Here is a 19,875-nt window from a genome sequence, read left to right on the forward strand (position 1 = left end):
TGTATGAAAATTTACTAGACTTGTAAAGATTTAGTTGAACTTAAAAGAAACTTTCATGAAAACTGGGTCTCCACATTTGTTACTTTATCAACCACCATTAATTTTTAACCAAGAAACTATGCACATTAAACGTATGCTGATTCTTATTCTAGTTGAAGTATGTGGTTATAAGTGAGACTTTCAAAAGCATTTTATGAATATGTGTGGGTTAATTCATTCAGCCCTGGCACAGTGATGGGTACTACGACCCAGCCACAAATAAGACCGCAATGTTATGGGAGATGAGATTTACTCAGTGGGAGGAGGCTTCAGCAAGCAGGTGGCCCGAAGGGGCAATAGACGCTTACCAGGCAGAGGGGCAGGGGAACAGCGTTCTAGGGAGGTGGAACAGCCTAAGCAAAGAATGCATGGGATATTCCTGGAATGGTGAAATTTTGTGATCCTGGTAGAAATTACAAAAAAAAAAAGATCTCTCATGAACCTTTTATGTCATTTTCTGATGGAGAGTTCGTGGCAGGATCAGGGTATGTTCCAGAATGAAAGTATAGAGTTAAGTCAGTCATCTCAGCAGATCCCACCCAACTGGCAATGCAGTGCAATTCTTAACCCGATATTCAGACTCTTGTTGCTCAGGGAGTCATAATTGCTAACATTTATGGAACTCGTATTATGTGCCCGGCTCCAAGCACTTTACAGTGTTAGTTCACTTAACCCTCAGAGCTATAAGAAATCGATTTATTATCACCCTTTTAGAGTCGAGGAAATTGAGACAGAGAGGAGTTAAGTAAGGTGACAAAGGTCACACTGCAGGTAAGTGGCAGGACCATGCTCTGAACCTTGCACAGCAGTTTCCTCTTTCTGGAATGCTCACGCCCTTATTCTGCTGAGGCCAGCTCCTTCTCACCTTTCATGTCCCAGCTTCAACACCTCTCTCTCGGAGAGGCCCCCCTGCTCAGCCTATCTTAAGTAGGTCCCCCTTGTTATTCTGCATCTCAGACCCTTTATTCCTTCATAGCACTTATTACAAATTAAATTCTTTTCCTACTTTTTTTTGGTCTTTCCCACTAGAGTTGAAGTTCCATTAAGGCTCTATCCTATTGAAGTTCCATCCTATTGCTGTTTCTTGCACAGAGTCTAGCATATAGTAGTAGTCAGTCAATAAATGTCTGTTGATGAGGTCATTGATATTGACTTCCAAGTTCATTATTCCCTAATCATTGTACTATCCAGACAATACGTGGAAATATCCTCTTTGAGCATAATGCTGTATTATTGACTCAGCTTGGTACTCAGCAGCAAGCTTCTGTTTCTATGTATTCCTAGAAATGTTACAACAATGATCAGTTTCTGGGAGAAGGAATATAAGCCTCTCTAGGCGAAAGATAAACATGCGCAGTATGATCAAAAGCCAACTTGAATTGACACACACTAAAAATGTACCAGTGTATGTTGTTGGAAAAAAACATTTATTGCAATTCAGTGTCAAAAATTTCTTACAAAAATATGCCACCGTCTGGTACAAACAACTATAAAAAAAAATCAGTTCATCATGCAAGAAAAGTGTGCAAATAATTTATACAGAAGGACTCAGCTCACACAATATTAAATAAACACCTTTGCATGTAATTGGTCTAACCTTACACTTGTAGTTGCAATGTTCAACCCCCTCTTTCCCCATAGCATTTTTCATTAAAAAGGTAAAGGCTCTAAGCTTAGGACATGGAATTTAATATACACCCCCTTTAGCCAGGGTGACTGGTACTTGGTAGAATAAAGATGGCACCAAGTGTAGAGTACCGACCGCTTGGAGCCTTCTGTTTAACAGGCTGGTGTATCATTAATTAAACAAACATTTCTATACTCAAAGACAGAAAAAGTCATGTTCAAACTCCAGAAGTAATGTTGTAGCAGATGGAGTTTCAAGAAGTTCAGAGTTTTGGAGCAGCCATCTATTTTTGGCCAAATGGAGCAGGGCCTAAGTTTTGAGAGATTTTTCAGGAAGCTTTGTTTGCTGAGTGAATTCAAGGACACTTTGAAAAATATCCAGCAGACAAAGTCATGGATCTTGTGATCCCTTGCTCCTTGCTGCCTCATGGAAGATGAGGTTAGCAGAGAGTGAACTTCCACTCCAATGGAAGCTCCTGGGATGGTATCCACAACAGGTACCGGAGGACAGGGAAATGGAGAGGATGGATTAAATGTACCTCTTAGTCTAGGGGAGAGGAAATACCTGCTTGGTAATCAGCAGAACCTGTTTCTAGAAAGTAAGCCAGCTGCTCAGCCATTATCTATCTTAAGGGCCACCTTTGTAATTAAAATGTTAAGTACCCAGGGAAAAATAAATTTGTCAAAGCATGCTGCTCACTTTATGGCAAGCAGATTGCACTCACTAGAATGCTGCACTTATAACATAGTCAGAAGTCTCTAAGAAATGTTAGGTGGCTCCTTAACTTTTCCAGAAAGAATCAGGGACTTAACAGGTTTGGAAAAGTTAACGGCCAGATGCCTAACCCTGGACCTTCCACAGTGAAGGTCTTGAGAAGAAGCAGGTAGGGTGTCATGTGTCTCCAGCCACACCAAAAGGTGCTGGGGAAGGCGGCACACACGCAAGGCCTCAGGTTTACACTCAGGTTTGCCACTGAGTTCCAGGAGGGCTGAGGCATGTCCCCTGAATATTCTGGACCTGCTATGTCATCTTGAAAGTCAGAGTGCCAGATGTCACCATGCTAATCTCCCTTCCAGCGCTGAAGTCTGGGGTAAGAGTTTCCTTCTCTTGGAAAACCACAGAGGGTTTACTTTCCTTACCAAAACAGAGAAGAAAGCATCTACAGAAAACATTGAGTTGAAAGGAATTACAATTTTGTTTGTTGAAGACATCAAGAGCCCAAGATATATCAGGCTCACGTGTCTGCATTTGCCTAACGGTGCAGGGTGTTTCTGAGGTCTTTTTAAACACTAATAGGATTTTAGGCCAGCATCCAGTCAGAAAGGACGGATCACAGACTCAGATAGTTGGAAACAGATTAAAAAAACCAAAACAACAGATGTCAACATAGAAACTGATATAGTTTAGTTAGAAAAAATTCACACATAAAATTACAGTTAAAAAAATTCACACATAAAATAGAGTGTTGGCCATAGCAAGACATCATTGCCCTACAGCCTGGCAAAAAAATATAAACTCAGGTGCATATTTTATGATAAACATTGTATTGAACGCTAAGGATGATAAACTGTTGAACATGTCTTGAAATGATTGACCTTCTTGTACATCACACCACTTGCTTAGACAAATGAAAATTCCAAACTCTTTCTCTTCTCCCACATAAAAACAACAGGAACATGGAGCTTCTGTTAATAGCAAGCTCATCATGAAAAACACTTTTTGAATCCACAAAGATGAGAACTGAGGCAATAATGCAATATGCACTCAGGGACTTACTTCACCATCACCAAGTCAAGGCTGCTCTTGGGTTGAGTTTTGCAGTGGAAATCTAGCTCATCTAAAATATCTCCTCCAACCTGCTTCCATGTAAAATTGATCATCACTAAAATGTCATTGCACAAGTGCCCCCCCGGGGATGTTTTTACCTGTAGTTTCTGCCACTCATCCTCCCAACGTGACTGATCCATCTGTTCCAAGGAACAGCATTGGATAATAATGCTATCTAGTTTAAAATGTCATTGGACGTTTTTCTGGCTCTTGCTCTGGAATGAGGGTTCCTAAGCTTCACATATTCCCTCTCCTCAAATGCTGTGCTTTGTTCTCGAGAAACTCTAGGCTCATTGCTCAGAAACCTTTGAGTTGGACCAAATTTTATAACATCCCTCCATAGGGATATTGGCACCCATTGCCCTGGCCAAAACTCTTTTCTTTTCTGAAAGTTGAAATTACTTCACATTAGGTATCAATTTCAAATTCTATGTCACAGGGTTGGGATGGGGGTAGGTCCATACAGCAGTGAGAGTGAGCATTCTGTCTCTTCCAGCAATTTCCATTGTCATATCCCCTTCTGGCTTTTAGACTAGCAGTTCTGAGATAGGGATTCCCTGTTTTTTGATTTTGAGTTCAGGTTGTCCTGGGAGGATTTGACAATAGATATTTTATAGATGATTAATGCCCAGGGAACAAGAATTTTCTTTTTACCTCACTTTACTTATACAGGAAGTTCTGGCCATGCTTCACAGCTACCCTGTGGCACTAACAGCTGCCCCGTGCCCACGAAGCTCATCCCCGCTGCCCTCACACAAACCACAGCACCAAAGCTATGCCATTTCTATTCCCTTCCCGCTCCCTCTCCACCTGCCATTTCCTTTCTTATTCTCCTCTTCCAGTAAAAGAGAGCCACAAATGTCAGTTTCTTTTTTTTTTCCTTCAAAATTTTCCTTGACTCTGTCACACACCACTGCCAATAACGCCAGGGGAGGTGGGCGAGCCCAGAGGCACCATCGAGGTAATCACTGTGGACTGCCATAACCCTGTCACTTATTTCTATAGGGATCATCTTGAGGCATCTTGCTGCTTGGCGCATGATGCACAATCACGAACATGGCGGGCAGTCCAAAGGAGACTGGTTCGCCAGCTCTGTGCTGACAGTCCAGAGCAGGCAATGCTTCTGGGACTGCAAACCTGAAGGTGCTGAGGGCCTTCCACCTCCTTGGTCAGCATGAAGGGGCAGAGATCAGGAGTTGGTGGGAAGATGTGGAAAGCCTTGCATAAACCACCAATTATCCGAGTCAAAGGTTCCAGAGTTCTCATAGCAACAATAGACCCAGCTCCACCCCTCACACCTTTCAGGCAGCTGAGACATTTGAGAGAACCTGTCTGACTTATAGAGGAACTAGGTTTTTCATCCTCAGTGTGACCTTGAGTCGGGGAGGCGGGGGGGGGGGGTAGGGGGGTGGGAGGGAGAGCAAAACACACCCCTCAGCATTACAATGTTTTGTGGCCCTCCAAAGCTCAACCTTACCCACCAAGATTTTATTGTTTAATCTTTAATTTTTCTCATGAGGGAGAATTTAAATTCAATTTAATTTTTGTCTTCTTGGAGGGTGATGATGAAAAAAATACTGAGAAACCCTGGTGTAGGCACAAGCACTGCAAAGTGAGGAGTATTGACTGGTTGGTGCCCTTCCAAACGCAGGTACTTGGGTTGCGTGTTGAGGGAAGGGTATGAAGAGGCCCTGCATTGCTAGCTGGTCCCTGGGCTCGTTTCTGTACACATTTAATTATCTTTGCCCTCTCCAGGTCACCCCAAGTTTAATCCCTAAGAATTCACTCTTCTTCAACGTGAATACGAAGCAACTTCCTATTTCTGCTTCATGTATTTGCCTAGGTACATGCAGGGTGGTAATTTTATTTACAGAAAAAAAAAAGAAGAAAGAAAAAAGGCAAAGCAAATACAACGGCAAAAATATGTACATTGTTGTAGAAAAGCAATGTTCTATAAAAAGTAAAAAACAAAAACACTCCCTACCCCCTCCCAGGAATATTTGACAAGAAACTCACTAAAGCCTGAGATTTCCTTTCTTCCACATAGTTACCTGCGGATCTTTGCCTAGCAAGATGGCCTGGGGTATGGAGCAATTTGAGGATGAACTCACAGCATCTCTGTTCCCTATTTGGCCGGAACTCCAGACTTTATTTTATCAAAATGTAGAAGCCCTAGCTCAGGCTGACTACATTCTGATGGAGGATGGAAAGGAAAGAAAGCTCCTCAGCTCATCACCCGCCAAGAGGAACGGCAGCTGGTAAAACGTTTCACTGATATGTCAATCCTGTGTCACAAGACTTTATCAGCACTCTGGCTCCGACCAGTCCACAGAGATACACTTATGCTTATCCGTGAAGATACCCCAGGAAGCAGACAAGCCAAGAAATTAAACAGGAATAAGAAAGTCTTCACAGCTACGGGGTGACTGATTCTATCTTTTCTGCAGCAGCACTTCCTCTAGGACTGTTTTTCATTGGCTTTAGGTTGCCCTGAGGGAGCTACGACATGAAAGAAAAAAAGGCCTACGTGTTTTGTGGTTGTTCCAGAAAAGAGGCAACCCCAAGGAGTGCCCCATTTGCCTAAAAAAGAACACGATGAGGATTGCTTCCAAGCTCCCTTCCCATTTTAAATCACTTTTGTATATGATGAAAAAACAAACACAGACACTGCCTACTGGACAATGCACTTTGTCAGAGAGATCACTGTATGCTTTCCGAGGTAGACTATTGTGTGATATCTTCGTAAGATAAGGCCCTATGCCCACATGGGTTTAAGATGGGTGGTACTTCTGTTGCCTTTTCAAAACAAACCCAAAATCAAAACTAAAAGCCCAGAAAATTCTCATCTGTAGTTTTTCTTCTTCTTCTTTTTTCTTCTTTTTTTTAAAAAACAAATTTTCACGTTGTAAACAAAGCATGTTCTACCTTGTACTCGAGCTTTGCCCTTCGCTTCCACGTCTCTGGGAAACTATACAGGATTTTCAGTGAACATCAAGAGAATTCCGTTTTCATCGATGAAATAGAACTCCTGCCCTTACAGTCTTGCTGGCAAATCGTTAGGAAAAAAAGTTTATTTACAGTATTTCCACTTTTCCATACCAATTCTAATGAGAAGTCCATATTCTTAAATTCCCAGCCAGCGCCTGCATCTCTCCCCTCCAACGTCCTCTCCACGACTTATCTCAGAAGCTTCGAGCCAATGTTTAAAATGTACACTATTTACAAATGAAGTGTCCAACTCTGTATTCCCAACCAATCAGCAGGGGAACCCTTCTGAAGTGCTGTCATGTGCTGGGATTCAGAACTTGAACAAGTTGATAAAGTCCTGGGGTGAAAGTGAAACGGAGCAGCTCTCTGGGTTATTGGCTGTGCACGGGTGGTCAGTGCCCTGGAAAGGAACGGGATGGTCAGGTTTGAGTTCTCAGAAGCATCCTGTTGGCTTGGAGCACCGTAAGCCATTGCCCAACTCAAAACAACATTCTTCTGCCAAGAATGCCATAAGGACTGGAAAAACGAAAGAGCTGTGCGTGTGCGTGTGTGTGTGTGTGTGTGTGTGCACTTGTGCACAAAGAGATGGGAGAATTTGGGGATGGGTGGTTGCAGGAAAAAAATGAACATAACGCAGGGGGTGGGGGAGGTGAAGGAAATTAAGGTCTTTGAAAGTTTCTCTCCCCAGAGACAGAACTGGTTTTACCTTCACTTTCAGCTGGAGGGTGTCAGTAAAGAGTAGGAAAGGATTTGGCATCGGAACACTGGCCCTACTGGCTTTTAGGGGCTGGGCTAGGGGTCTGTGGCAGCCACTTCTGAGACACATACCTTCCAGGAAAGAATGTGACAGTGTTTGCAAAGCTGTAGGGTATCTCCATACTGCTCTTTCCGTGGGTAACATCGCACAAGTTTAAAATACATCTTCTTCCAATCCAGCTGTCCTTTGTCTGACAGAATTAATCGCTTGCGGATCTAAATAGCAAATAAAAGTCATTGCAGGAGAGTTAATCAAGAAGAGGATTTGTGGTTTTCTGGTTCTGAAAAATTCTGCTCCCACCCTCTTTTCCATCTCTTTTCCATCTCTACCCTGCAACAGCTAGGCAAACATAGCCAAGATTGAAAGAAGTATCTTCTGAGCTCTACCCAGTGAAAACCGTAACTTTTAAGCAGTCTTTAAAAGAAACAGGTGGTTGGTGACCTCTACTAAACTGCATTTGGATGGTCCTTTACAATTTAGGTGATCTCAGCAAACAACTGTAGTCTTTGCTGTAGACTTGAGTGATTATTTCCAGGGAGATGCTTTGGCCTAGTTAGCGGCTCTATTTTCTATTTAAATATTAGAGGCTTCATGAACAGAACTTGTTGAACTCACAGGTCTACATAAAGAAGTTGGAAAACAAACATCTGAGTCTGTGTGAGGAGGGAAAAGAGGCCTAAAGCTGGTGTCAGAAGGCCCACATTTCAAATTCAAGGCCAGTTTCCTCACCTAGAGAGCCACTTCACTAATTTGAAAATGTCACTTAGCCATTTGTGGTCTCAGGCTCTCCATCTCTTTAAAGCGGGCATCATGATATCTGACACCCTTCAGGGTACCTTTCCCTGGGTCTTTAAAATAAAATGTAATACAATCTGTAAAAGTACCTTAGCTATAAAATATCATAAAAGTATAAATTATTTTGTTCTAGAAAAGAAGGACTGGTGCCAATTTGTCAATATTTTTTTTGGGAGAAAGTTGTAAAATGTGAACAGGTTAAGAACGTAAGTTTCTTTTTCTCCTTATCAAAACCATCTTAAAAAAACAAAACAAAACCTCACACACACATTATTCAGAAACTTTCCAGTCAAACCAGGAAGCTCTGGAGGGTGGGCACCCACACTTCAAGCTTGAGAAGGATGCCCAAGAAGCTGGAGGGTGGGGGGCAGAGAAGGGTGAGCAGGAAGGAGTGCCGGCCAGGCCCCACCCACCTGCCGCTCGGAGAAGTGGTACTGGCACAGCCTCTTCCACAGCAGCCGGTCCTCGCTGAGCACGTGTAGATTGGGGGCCACCTGGCCCAGGCTGACCAGGTCGCGCCCGTCACTCAGCCTCTGCATGATGTTTAGTTGTAGGCACAGAGGCAGGTCGGTGAAGGTGAGGCCCTTGAAGGCAGGCTGCAGGGAGAAGGGTTACCTTAGCGGGTGGGGAGGAGAGCAGCGACTCGCTGGGCCACACCTTCCAAGGCTGCGTCTGTCCCCTCACCCTCCATCTTCAAGCTGGTTTATTGATCAGAGATCAAAAGCAGTCATTCTCCCTGCCCCAAGACACAAGACCCAGGCTGAGATCACACAGCACAGCCTGGAAGGGCTGGAGCTGATCGGTGCCAGAGGGATTTTCCTGTTTCACAAAGCTTTATACTTTGACGCTTAAAGATTCTCCCAGCGGCACATGTTGGATTCTGGGGCTTCACTCAGTTCACTCAACAAAGAGATTTGCTACCTTCTGGAAGGGCTCACTGCCCTGGACAGAGCACCCCCACCTGCCACCCCAGCCTCGTATCTCACTGTCCGCTAATGACCACTGATCCCTCCAAGCAGGTTTTCTCACCCACACCCAAACACGCTGCCCACAAGGCCCCCCCCCCCCCAATCCTCTCTGCCTGTCCAAATGTTACTCTTCCTCAGAGCCAGTCAAACCTACTTCCTCTGAAACGCCTTTTCTGCGTTTTGTGACTCTCAGGCCTTATAATTCACATCTCCCTAGAATTCCTATGACCTCTCTCAGATACCTTTTGCAACAAGCCCCCTCCCCACCGGCCTTTTGTTACGTAATGCAACCTTCTTCCAAAAGAAAGCTGGAATGGAACATTCCTGTTAGAATGTAAGCTGCAAGGAGGCAGGAATTTTGGTCTTTTGTTCTTGCTGGGTCCCCAGTGTCTAGAAGAGTGACTAGCACATAGTAGGCACTCAATAAATACTTGTGGAATGAATGAAACCCAAATCATTAAATAGGTAAACAACAACAGAAAGACCCGCACTGATGTGTATGTGTGCGTGCACGCGTGAGTGCTTGCATGTGTGCAAAGTACATGCCCTTTGAAAATGGCTGGTCCAGAACCCTTTGGCCTAAATGCCACCATCCGCTTTATTCAAACCTAGGGCTCCATGGAGCATTTTGAAAACTGTTCGTCTGTAGATAACACATTGGTAATTAAGCATGAACTTCTCCAAAAGCTTCTTCTACTGTATCCCTGAACTTATATTTAAGCGCTTTATCACTTAAATTTTGATGACCTTGTGTTACCCCACTCAGACCTAGATCCTTGAAGCCAGGGTCTAGTTTCATATCCCTTGCAGATTAGCTCAGCACAAACATCCTCTTTTGATGGCCTACTATGGGCTGACCCTAGAGGTGCTGCAATGGGCTCATTAGGCTGGCGAGAGGTCCAGAAACATAAGCCAATAATTACAGTACAGAACAGTCTGTGAAATGCGATCAAGGAGGCATGTGCAAATGCTCTGGGAAACCATCTATACACGGGAGGTCCTCACTAGTATTTGCGGATAGGTCCTGAATAGCAGCTGGATGTTGCCATCTGGATAAGAAGTCAGCACAAATCACCTGAGACTGTGGTTCCTTGTCCTTCCCTTGATTCCTGGGTGAGCTCTTGAGATTGCACTACTGACATTTTTAGCTCAGTGTTCTGTCACCCCTGGGGGCAGAGCGGGTCACAGGGAAAAAAAATTACAGCATGAAGAACCCTTCCTTAGCTCAGGGGAAAATAGCCTGGGAATGGGTATCTTGTTCCTGCCTCACATTTTTAGGGTACTAGACTGTACGAGACACATCAAAGCCGGAACACACAGGACTCCTGGGGGACACACAGTCTTAGCAATTCCATCCTGGGTCCCCTGCAAAGCAGGACAGGCATGTGGAGGAAAGGTGGGCAGTGGCAGGGGGCCGTGGGAAGATGGACTATGGAGAGGAATGGGAGGAACCCCGCATCCCTGGTACTCTTGGGAAGACTGGATCGCAATTTCCCCATGTCCAAAATGAATTGGTTTAGAAGATTCTGAAGATCCCCTTCCAGCTCCCACAATCTCAGCTTTGGAGCAGTTTCAGCCCCTAACTCATCAGAAGTGCCCATGACTTGGCAATTTTTATCGCTCAGGCGGCTGGGTTGAACTCTTCATTGTTTGCAAAATTCAGGACTTTGCTGGGCTGCAGAAGGCTCTAGACCTAGTTGTCGTTTATCATATGCTGCTGATCACATGAGCTCATAAAACTGCCATGAGATTTTCTTTTTGTTCCCAGCACTTCAAAGCATCTACTTTTTTGGTGAAAACTCCCAGGCCAATTATTATATGAACTCCTATAAAGTCCACTTGGCAGAGTTCACGCTCAAATTTTCAAACCTGAACTTTTCCAAAATCCTTGCCCAGACCCCATGCCAAGCCTGTAACTCCTGATAAATGGTTAACTGCTTGTGTGCTTTCTTCTCTTTTTACATAAACATGTAAGAGAAAAATAAGGAGTCACTCTTGCTCCTCCAACCAAGCATTTGAATACAATCCTTTATGTCTACCCTGCCCCCACGTGCGTCAGAATCCTGCCTCAATCACAGCACACTGTTCAATTTTCCTTCCTACACACCAGTTCTCTTCTTTTTTCCCCCCTTCCTCCTTTATTATGTTAATTATTTTCCCCATAAAAATTGGCTCCATAGAATTAGATATGAAATTTTGAAGGAAAGCGAAATTAGGTGTTGGGAAGACACTGAAAGAATTTTGGCAAATAGAAAGCAATTACTGTAAATGTTACCTTAACATTTTCGTGTAATAACATACTTTTCTTTGGTCCAACCTATTATAAAATAAGCCTTAAAATACAGTCCAGACTGAAGTAATTAAGTCCGCCCCCCTCAACACATCTTTCTTTCCTTTGAAGAGTTGGGCATTTGTGTGAAAAGCTCTTCAGGGCTCTGTGGGTTCCCTGCTCTCAAAATCATGCAGCTCAGAGCCAAGGAGGGTCGGGAAGGAGGAGAGAGCATTGAGTAAAAGCACAGCCTCTGCAGACAGGCCTGGGTTCAATCCCCGTGCTATAGCTTACCGGTGGTGAGGCCTAGGCCAGATTATTCCTAAACTACTTTGTCTCACTTTTCTCATTTATAAAATGAGGAAAAGCATATTTTACAGGGTTTCTGGGAGGAATGGATGAGATAATGCATGGAAGTTCTTACCACAATGCCCAATGAATATTAGCTATTATAATGACTCCTACTTATAATTCTTCACTAGATGAATTAATATATGTAAAGGACTTAGAAGTGTGTCTGCCAGAGTCAGCCCTTAATAATAACAACAATAACTGATGCATTTCCAATACTTACTACATGTCAGGCATGGTTCCAAGTGCTTTCTATGTATTAACGTATTAAATCTCACACCAAGGCTATGAGATATGCATTATTTTCCAAATGAGGAAAGTGAGACATGAAGTGGCTGAAGAACTTTGCCCCAAATCCTACAATTGGTAAATTTTCATCATGATCTATAATATACGGCGATGTTTTCCAATTGTATTCCTCTGAACTTGGAACACGTACTTCAGGCAGCTTCAGGTGGGAGGAGTCTTCCCTTCAATCATTCATTCCTTCAACTGAAATGTATTGACTGCCTTTTGCTCTGTGCCAGGTAGAGAGTACAGAGCAGGGAACAAAGATGGTCATGTCCTTTCTTTGTGGAGTTGATAAGCCAGCAGATGGAGACAGGAAAGTGAATACACGTATGAGATATTTTCAGACGGTAATAAATACTCTGAAGAAGGCGAGATGACAGTGGCTTCGAGAGATTGGGCAGTCAGGGGAGACAGCAAGTTTCAAAGCCCCAAGGTAGGGGAAGCATAGAGTATGCAGAGAATAGCTTGCCTTGGCTGGAGTACTGTGAGCAGAAGGGAGACTGAGATGAAGGGAGAGTGAGAGGAACCTCAGGGTTTAATTGGTCCTGTATGGGATTTCATTGGATTTAAAAGGCTTGCAAAAAGCTGGATCACTGAATAAATACTTGGAAGGGAGCTGGATTGAAAAAAAGTTTGGAAACTACTGATGTGAAGAAAGCTTTGCCATTTTAGGAATAAGGAGTCCAGGGTTCTGGCCTCAGTTCTGGTCCTAATTGCTGTGTAATTCGGGAAAAGTTACTGGGCTTCTCTGGTCCCACCCCATGAAGAGTAATAGCAACTGCAATGGCTACCTCTCAAGAGTGTGTGTGGATCAAGTAAGGGGGATTCTGGGGAAGTAAGCTCATAGAAATGGGTGGATGTGGCCGGGGGGCTCCTGTGACGTGGGCAGAGGGTCACCCTCTGGGCAAGGGTGACCCTTCAAAGGGGTGTCCTAAAATTGCTGGAGGGAAGATGCCCTTGGGACATATGGGACTTGCTCGTATATATCACTGGCTGGGTATATACCAGTCCTGGGCTTAGAAAGTCCTGGGCTTAGAAAAAACAGTAAGTATTGAGTCCATGCTATAGCGAATGCCAGAAATCACACAGAAGGTATAAGTGGGTTTTCTGTGAGAGAGAAGCTGGACATGTGGGTCTCAAATTCAAATTGTCAGACTCTGCCTACACTGGAGAGATGGGAATGGGAATAAACTATTCAAATAAATCTGGTAGAGATTCGTAAGAAATACTCATATTCTCTTATAATAAACAAATAATTGAGATAGCTTTTGAAAGATTACCTGGACTTGTGCTCTGAATGCTGTATGCATGTGTGTGTGCGCGTATGCATGTGTGTGTGTGTGCGTATACGTGTGTGTGTGTGTGTTGTAGCCTAAGAAACAAAGGCCCAGAGAGGCTATTCATAGTAAAGTCAAGGACACTGCCTTTTGAAATCTTCATAGAGGAAAATAATTATTTAAAAGGGGGTCGAAGAGGTTTTTACATGTTACTTTCTTGAGAGGTGGGGCAGCCCCCACCGTTATCAGGTTGGGTCCCGGAACCACTTAAAACCTCTGTGGTCAGTGATTAGATAAGTGAGCCAAGTGCTACATGAGCTGCCTAAGAGTGCCTGTCCATTAGTGAGCCTTTACATCAGCATGTTTCGCACATTTTCTGTGAGCCTTGGTCCTCCTGTTCACTATTAAGAGGATAAAAGTTGAGGACCAAGTTATGTTTTCAAAGTTAAAAGAAACTACTGATAGTAGTTAAGCTGGTAATATAGGACTTTTTTTTTTTTTTTTTGGCTTTGAGTTAGAATCGCTCATGTCTTTTCTTACATGTATGTTCACAGTCTTTAATCAAAGGCTTCCTTTGTCATAACTATTGATTCTTAGAACTATTAATAGAATTTTAAAAGGTTGGTACCAGTTCCACTGCCATCTCAGCTCTATCCAAGTATCCCATGTCAGCATCCCTAAAGCTATAAGTGATTCTAAGGAAGTCACATGACTCTGAAGCTTCTAATTCTTCTATAAACAACATATGCTTTAAGAGGAAACGGGCAAAGAGGAGAGATCTCCAAATTGCACTAAAGATTTCAGTGGTAGAGCCAGCATCTACCCCAAAGCTGAGTTTCTGGTTCTCCCACCCTGTTTCCACTGGCTGTCATCTTTCCCATACTTTGATCCTGTTTTGCCAAGTTCTCCTTCCCACTCTCCTTTTATCAGGAAGCACCCCAGCCTCCCCTTCAACACCCAGTATAAAGCATCAGAATGGAATGGTCCAGTCTCGTCCATCACCGGACTAGAGATAAAATCCTGGCAAGGCTGCCCGGCACCCCAGCAAAGGAACTGACTGGAGCTTTTCCTGCTCGGAGGAAGCTGGGGGCTCCTACTTACCCTGGTGATCTGGATGTTGTTCAGCTGTTGCTGCCAGTGTAGAATTGTCTCCATTCGGTACACCCACATGTTAATATTCCCAACCAGCACACATTTGCCAACTCTTTGGACCAATGTACATAAGGACGTGTAGAGGGTCTGGAGTAGTTCCCTTATTAGTCTAATGTTTTGCTGGTCTTCAAGGACTTGAGTGGGGAAGAAAAAAAGAAATAATAGTTATGCTATGGAACACTCCATATTTCATTTTATTTTTTTGAACTTCTGTTTTAAACTTTTCATTTATTTTAAGTGTGTATTTCCAGGACCCATCAGCTCCAAGTCAAGTAGTTGTTTCAATCTAGCTGTGGAGGGCGCGGCTCACGGTGGCCCTTGCGGGATGAAACCGGCAACCCTGGTGTTAAGGAGCATCGCGCTCTAACCAACTGAGCTAACCGGCTGCTCCCAGCCCTCCATATTTTATAAGTGGGCCTTTTCTTCTTTATTCTGCTCGTGTTACCTGGGTCCTGCCTCGGAGGATATGGTTTTCTTTCTCGCTGGGGTTTCTTCTCCACTTGGCTAAGCTTCTGCACTCCAGGTTACCAGGTAGAATTTCCATTATCTAGGTCTCTCTTTGTTCTCTTCTCCCCGGTTTTCTACAAAGACTCTTCTCTTTTCGTTGTTACACCAGCACCAATGGCTCACCTGACCTGAAAGCAGTTTCTTTCGCCCTGCAGTGCTATCCCTTTTAGGTGGTCAGGGGTTGGAGTATGGGGTGGGGGTCGGGAGCGTGGGTTCTAATTCTGTATGGGTGACTCTTTGGATGATTATAGACAAATCACTCTCAGGGGACTCGGTTTCCCCATATGTCCAATGAGTCAGTTGAGCCAGAGACCTAGTCTATGAATTTATTCCACCCTGCACACAGCTCAATCTTCTAGGAATTTGGAATCCAGAGGCTCAGTGGGGGACATGTATTTGCACTGAGAAGCTTGAGAGGCTTATAGCAGGGCAAATGGATTATCCCAATAAAAGGACAGGAGGGTGAGGGTCTCACCCTTTGTCACGGGTGTCAGTTGTACCTCTTTCTGAACTGGAATCTGGCCCTTTTTAAATGCATCTGCAGTTACTCATTTCTATCCACTCACATTCCCTTAAATCTAACGACATGTCCACTCTACTAGAAAATCCATCTGCCCGTCCCCTTGCCTATAAAAAGGGGTGAGAGAGTGAAAGAGAGCTCACCTTTCAGTACCACTTTTTCCAAAATGTTCATGAAGTTCTTTTGGGCAATGCCACTCAGGGATGTGAGCTGTGACTTTGCTATCAGTTCCAACAGCTGTGGGTAAAAATAGAAGTTGCCAGGCTTAGAATACAGAGATATTTTTCTCCTCTAATCTTCGCTTTTGGGTCACATGACACGTAGATACAGACTGACGACGGGGAGAGATAAATGGCAGGCAGGGCCACAATGCAATAAAAAGCAGATGCTCAAAGTGAAAGACAAATGGGGGGTAATTCAAAACCCAGGAATCAGGCTGAACATTTAATTGCTTTTTTTTTTCTTTTAAATATAAAGAGTCTGGCTTCAGCCAAGGCTAATTCATTCTACTTGTCCTACTTCAACAAGTGAAGCTGACGTATGCCCAAGGGAACAAAACCTCCTGTGACCTGTGAATGTTTGAGTGTCATGTAATCACTCCCAGCGGGAATTCTTCTACCCCGGCTTGAACTTCTTCCCCACTGGCACTGACTGCTCTCAAGGCACCTAAAGCTCATGTTCAGCATCAGTGTGCACTTTCCAAGGAAGTGGCAAGTTTTACTCAGATAGCTCCTGCTTATGCAGCGTTCAATAAAAAATGTCTGTTAATTAGACATTTAACTTTCCATAGCAGGAAGCCAACTGCTGGAAGACAGAGAACTTCAGGGATGTATAGTATATATACATTTATTTCTACTTAAATGCTAGGATACTTGCAGGTCTAGGTTTAGGTTCAAATCTTGGTTTGACCACTTCTTAGCTCTGTGACTGTGGGCAAATTTCTTCATCTATATTAGAGCCCCCAAGATGGTGGAGAGCTTTGAATGAGGGCATGCACACACAGCCCTTATAGCACAGTGGCTGGCAAAACTTAGGTGGCAAATAAAGGTGGGGGTGTTCACTGAAGGAGTATGTTCCATTTCCCCACCCCCATCATCGCCAAATAAGAAGAGAGAAAGATAGTGACTTAAGTTGGTGCATCCTTAGCCCAACCTTTCTTCCCTTCCATAGCAAAATTCTTTACAGATGTGGCAAGATTTTTTTTAAGTTCAAAGATTCTATTGTTGAAAATGAAACGTTAGAGTGAAGGGGGTCTTAGACGTCATGTGGTTCAACTCATTTAACAGATGAGCAAACTGAGGCTTGAGAGACTGAACCTCCCCAACGACGCCAAAAGCAGTGAGAGGGCTCAGCAGAGTCTTCCTCAACACAGTTCATGTTTTCATGGAGTTATCACACAAAAGAAGTTGATGTAAAAATGGAAATAGGTAATTTTACCAGAACCCACCAGGCTCCCCCCCAAGTAAAACGGACTAGCCTTAGACTTAAAAAGTAAACTAGACTTAGAAAACCCAGACCCCTGTTTTACGTTAGAGTTTGAATCTCTGCTCCTAGGAAACTTTCCAAGGGAGTTTCATCTCCTAGCCAGGCCCCCGCCCAACTTTTCTGCAGGTTCATAAACAACTGTGCTGGGTGCTGGAATGAAGGCCGAGGGAATTAGCAAAGTGACATTCTAAAAACTGGGCTACCTAGGGGAACTTAAACCTTTGGATCAAAGCTCCAAGCCATTCAAAGAACTTCTGCTTCCAAGGTGTTTGTTTAAAAATTTTGTCCCTGTGGAGCTCCTTAGGAGCCTGTCAAACCACGTGCAGACTTTTAATTTCCTGAGCATAATTTTTCTTGATGTTAAAAAAAAAAACCAAAAAACAACAACACAAAAACCCCAAAACGTTTTCCTGCCTGGCTTCTATTATCTCTCACACATGTAGGCAGAGATGTAGTCATCTGACAGGGAGAAGGCAGCAGGCAAAGGCTGAGGCCTATTTGTTAAGATTAGTCCTGGTGATTCAAGGTTGGAAGTCAGGAGCTAACCAAGCGGCCACTAAGAGAGGCAAGAACTCAAAACATCAGGCCACGTCCACGGGTGGTGACCACACTGGATGCCCTCTGCCTGTCTGGTTCAGCTCTTTCACCAACCAGCATGTGACAGTCAAAAGAGGAGTGAAGAATGGCACAAAGGGACTGGCCAAACCTTTCATTAATCTCCCTGACCAACCGGATTCAGAAGGCCAAGCCAATGGTCTGTTAATACGCTGAGCCTCACATAAGCAGCACGAAGCAAGATGAAAGGAAACAAAGCCTTGCGTGGCTCTTCGAAGGGCAGTTGGCTATGCACTGTGACTCATCATGGGGTGGGAGGAGGGCGGGCAGAGTTTGGCCTGAAACCCATCCAAAACCCAGAACCCATGTGACTCCCGTCTCATGAGGGTGTCCGTTTTAATCTTGTCTAAAAATGCACCAATCACAAGGACAAGAGGACTCTCAGAGCAATGACTGTGCACTGGAGGGAAAAGAAAACACCCTCTGGTCTGACTGAGATGATCTCTGACTAAGGAGGAGGAATACAGCAGCAAAAATGTTGTCAACTGACAGCAGGATGACATGTTAACAACGCTGTGTTTCATCCTATCTCACGAGAAAGCCCCCTCTTTCATCTCCACGCAGCTGTGGGGTCAGGACAAAGAACCCGGAATAGGGAGAGACCTGGATTCCCTGGCTGTCTGACCTTTATGACTGTCATTTATTTAGCAAGTTTTTTTTTTTTTTTTTTTTTTTGAGTGGCCATTCTGTCCTAGCGTTGTGATAGGACGACAAACACTCATAGAGTTTACCGTCGAGTTTATGATGTAAGTCATTTAACCTCTTGGAACCTGTTTCTTTATTTCTATAATGGAAATAAAAAGACTACTTACATCACAGTGTTGTTAGGAGAATTAAATGAGATAAATGTGTAAAAATCCACTGTAAAAACCAAATACAAGGCATTATTATTATAAGGTATTATTTCTTCCCCCTCCAAACCCTAATCTTTTAATGACGTTTAAAATTGATATCAAGGGTTAGCAAACTTTTTTTTTTTTTTTCTGTGAAGGGCCAGATAGTAATTATTTTAGTCTTTCTGGCCCATATGGTTTTTGTTGCAAATACTCAATTCAGCAGTTGTAGTATAAAAACAGCTGTAGACAATACGGAAAAGGAACAGGTGTGGCTGTGTTCCAATAAAACTTTATTTACAAAAACAGGTGGGGGACATATTTAGCCCTTGGGCCATAGTTTACCAACTTCTGATGTAAACATACAAAGTTCAAGAGTGAGGGATGCAGAGCCAAACTGCCTGTCTCAGTTTCCCCATCTGCAAAATATGCATAATAATAGTACCTACTTCAGAGTTGCTGTAAGATTAAATGTGTTCATAAAGCACTCATAACAGCGCCTGGTACCAAGAATATACTCAATAAATTATTAGATTTTTATCATAATACAGAGAATATTACTAGGTAAAAATATTGCTAGGGAGGATATAGTGAATGAGAAGAGTAAAATATAACTGGGTTGAAGTCTTTTAGAATCCCTGTATTTCAAGTTTATGTATTATCAACCATATGCTTAAATGGTTTCAAATTTTAATATTCCTTTCTGTCATTTTTATTATGCTTACGATACATTTAATAGCTCTCTGGTTTTTTTTTCCTCCCCCAATAGCTCTCTATCTGTTGAAAACAGTTAATGTCGACACATTTGATGACTTACCATAGTTGCATCGACCATGAAGTCTTATTTTGCTGATAATAATGGGTGTTTATTACATGCCAGTAACTGTGCTAGGCGCTTTACATGTGTGATCTTGTTGAATGTTCGAAGGCAACCTAGTGGGGTGGGTTCTCCATTTGACAAAAGAGGCTACTCAGCTCAGAGAAGGAACTCACCTATCACATACCAGCAGGAGTAAGTGGTGGAGTCAGGACTTCAGCTCGGAAGTGTCTAACAGAGAATATGCATTTTGATAGCTTCAGGACTTCAGTTTGTCAAGGCCAATCAAATTTGCATCTAGGGCCAAGCTTTGCTCTAAAAATAGTAGCAATACCATGTTTTATGTCCTGGGAAACAGAGTCTGGAAATTTTATAATACATTACATTGTGACAGGTAATCAGCCTTTACCATTAAGGGAGAAATAATACCCAGAAAGTGTTAATAACACATTTAGGACGAGGCAGTTGTTTTGGGTAAACCATTTAGGTCTTCTTTCCATATTAGCATAATGCTACAGGCCCAGAACCAGTCGATAGTAGTATTGTGTGAAACTCGTGGTCAACAGGACAGAATGTATTCGTTTTATTTCTGTGTCAAGAGAGCTGTGTGCCTGAGAGAGTAGGATTTTATCTAGCAATTTATTTATCAAGATGGCTTAGCCGATTGGCTTCTTTGCCCCTAGCCACAAGAGAAAAACAGAGCAGAGGAAAATGTCTTGTTTGGAAATGGCCGTTTGTTTTCTGCTGGGCAAATTTT

General features: G+C 43.3%; 1 protein-coding gene across 1 annotated transcript in view; it reads right to left on the minus strand.

Moving 5' to 3' along the window:
- Window positions 1–3,735: 3,735 nt before the first annotated feature.
- The window catches only part of FBXO32 (F-box protein 32), a 31,598-nt gene continuing 15,458 nt past the window's right edge, over window positions 3,736–19,875 (minus strand). The window contains exons 5-9 of the mRNA XM_033126003.1: window positions 15,512–15,605; window positions 14,291–14,475; window positions 8,447–8,629; window positions 7,310–7,453; window positions 3,736–6,881 (exon numbers count right to left, since the gene is read on the minus strand). Coding sequence (XP_032981894.1) covers window positions 6,792–6,881; window positions 7,310–7,453; window positions 8,447–8,629; window positions 14,291–14,475; window positions 15,512–15,605 — 696 coding nt within the window. The 3' untranslated portion in view covers window positions 3,736–6,791. The remainder of the gene's footprint in view (window positions 6,882–7,309; window positions 7,454–8,446; window positions 8,630–14,290; window positions 14,476–15,511; window positions 15,606–19,875) is intronic.

This window comes from Rhinolophus ferrumequinum, chromosome 14 (assembly GCF_004115265.2).
Source record: "Rhinolophus ferrumequinum isolate MPI-CBG mRhiFer1 chromosome 14, mRhiFer1_v1.p, whole genome shotgun sequence".
NCBI lineage: Eukaryota > Metazoa > Chordata > Mammalia > Chiroptera > Rhinolophidae > Rhinolophus > Rhinolophus ferrumequinum.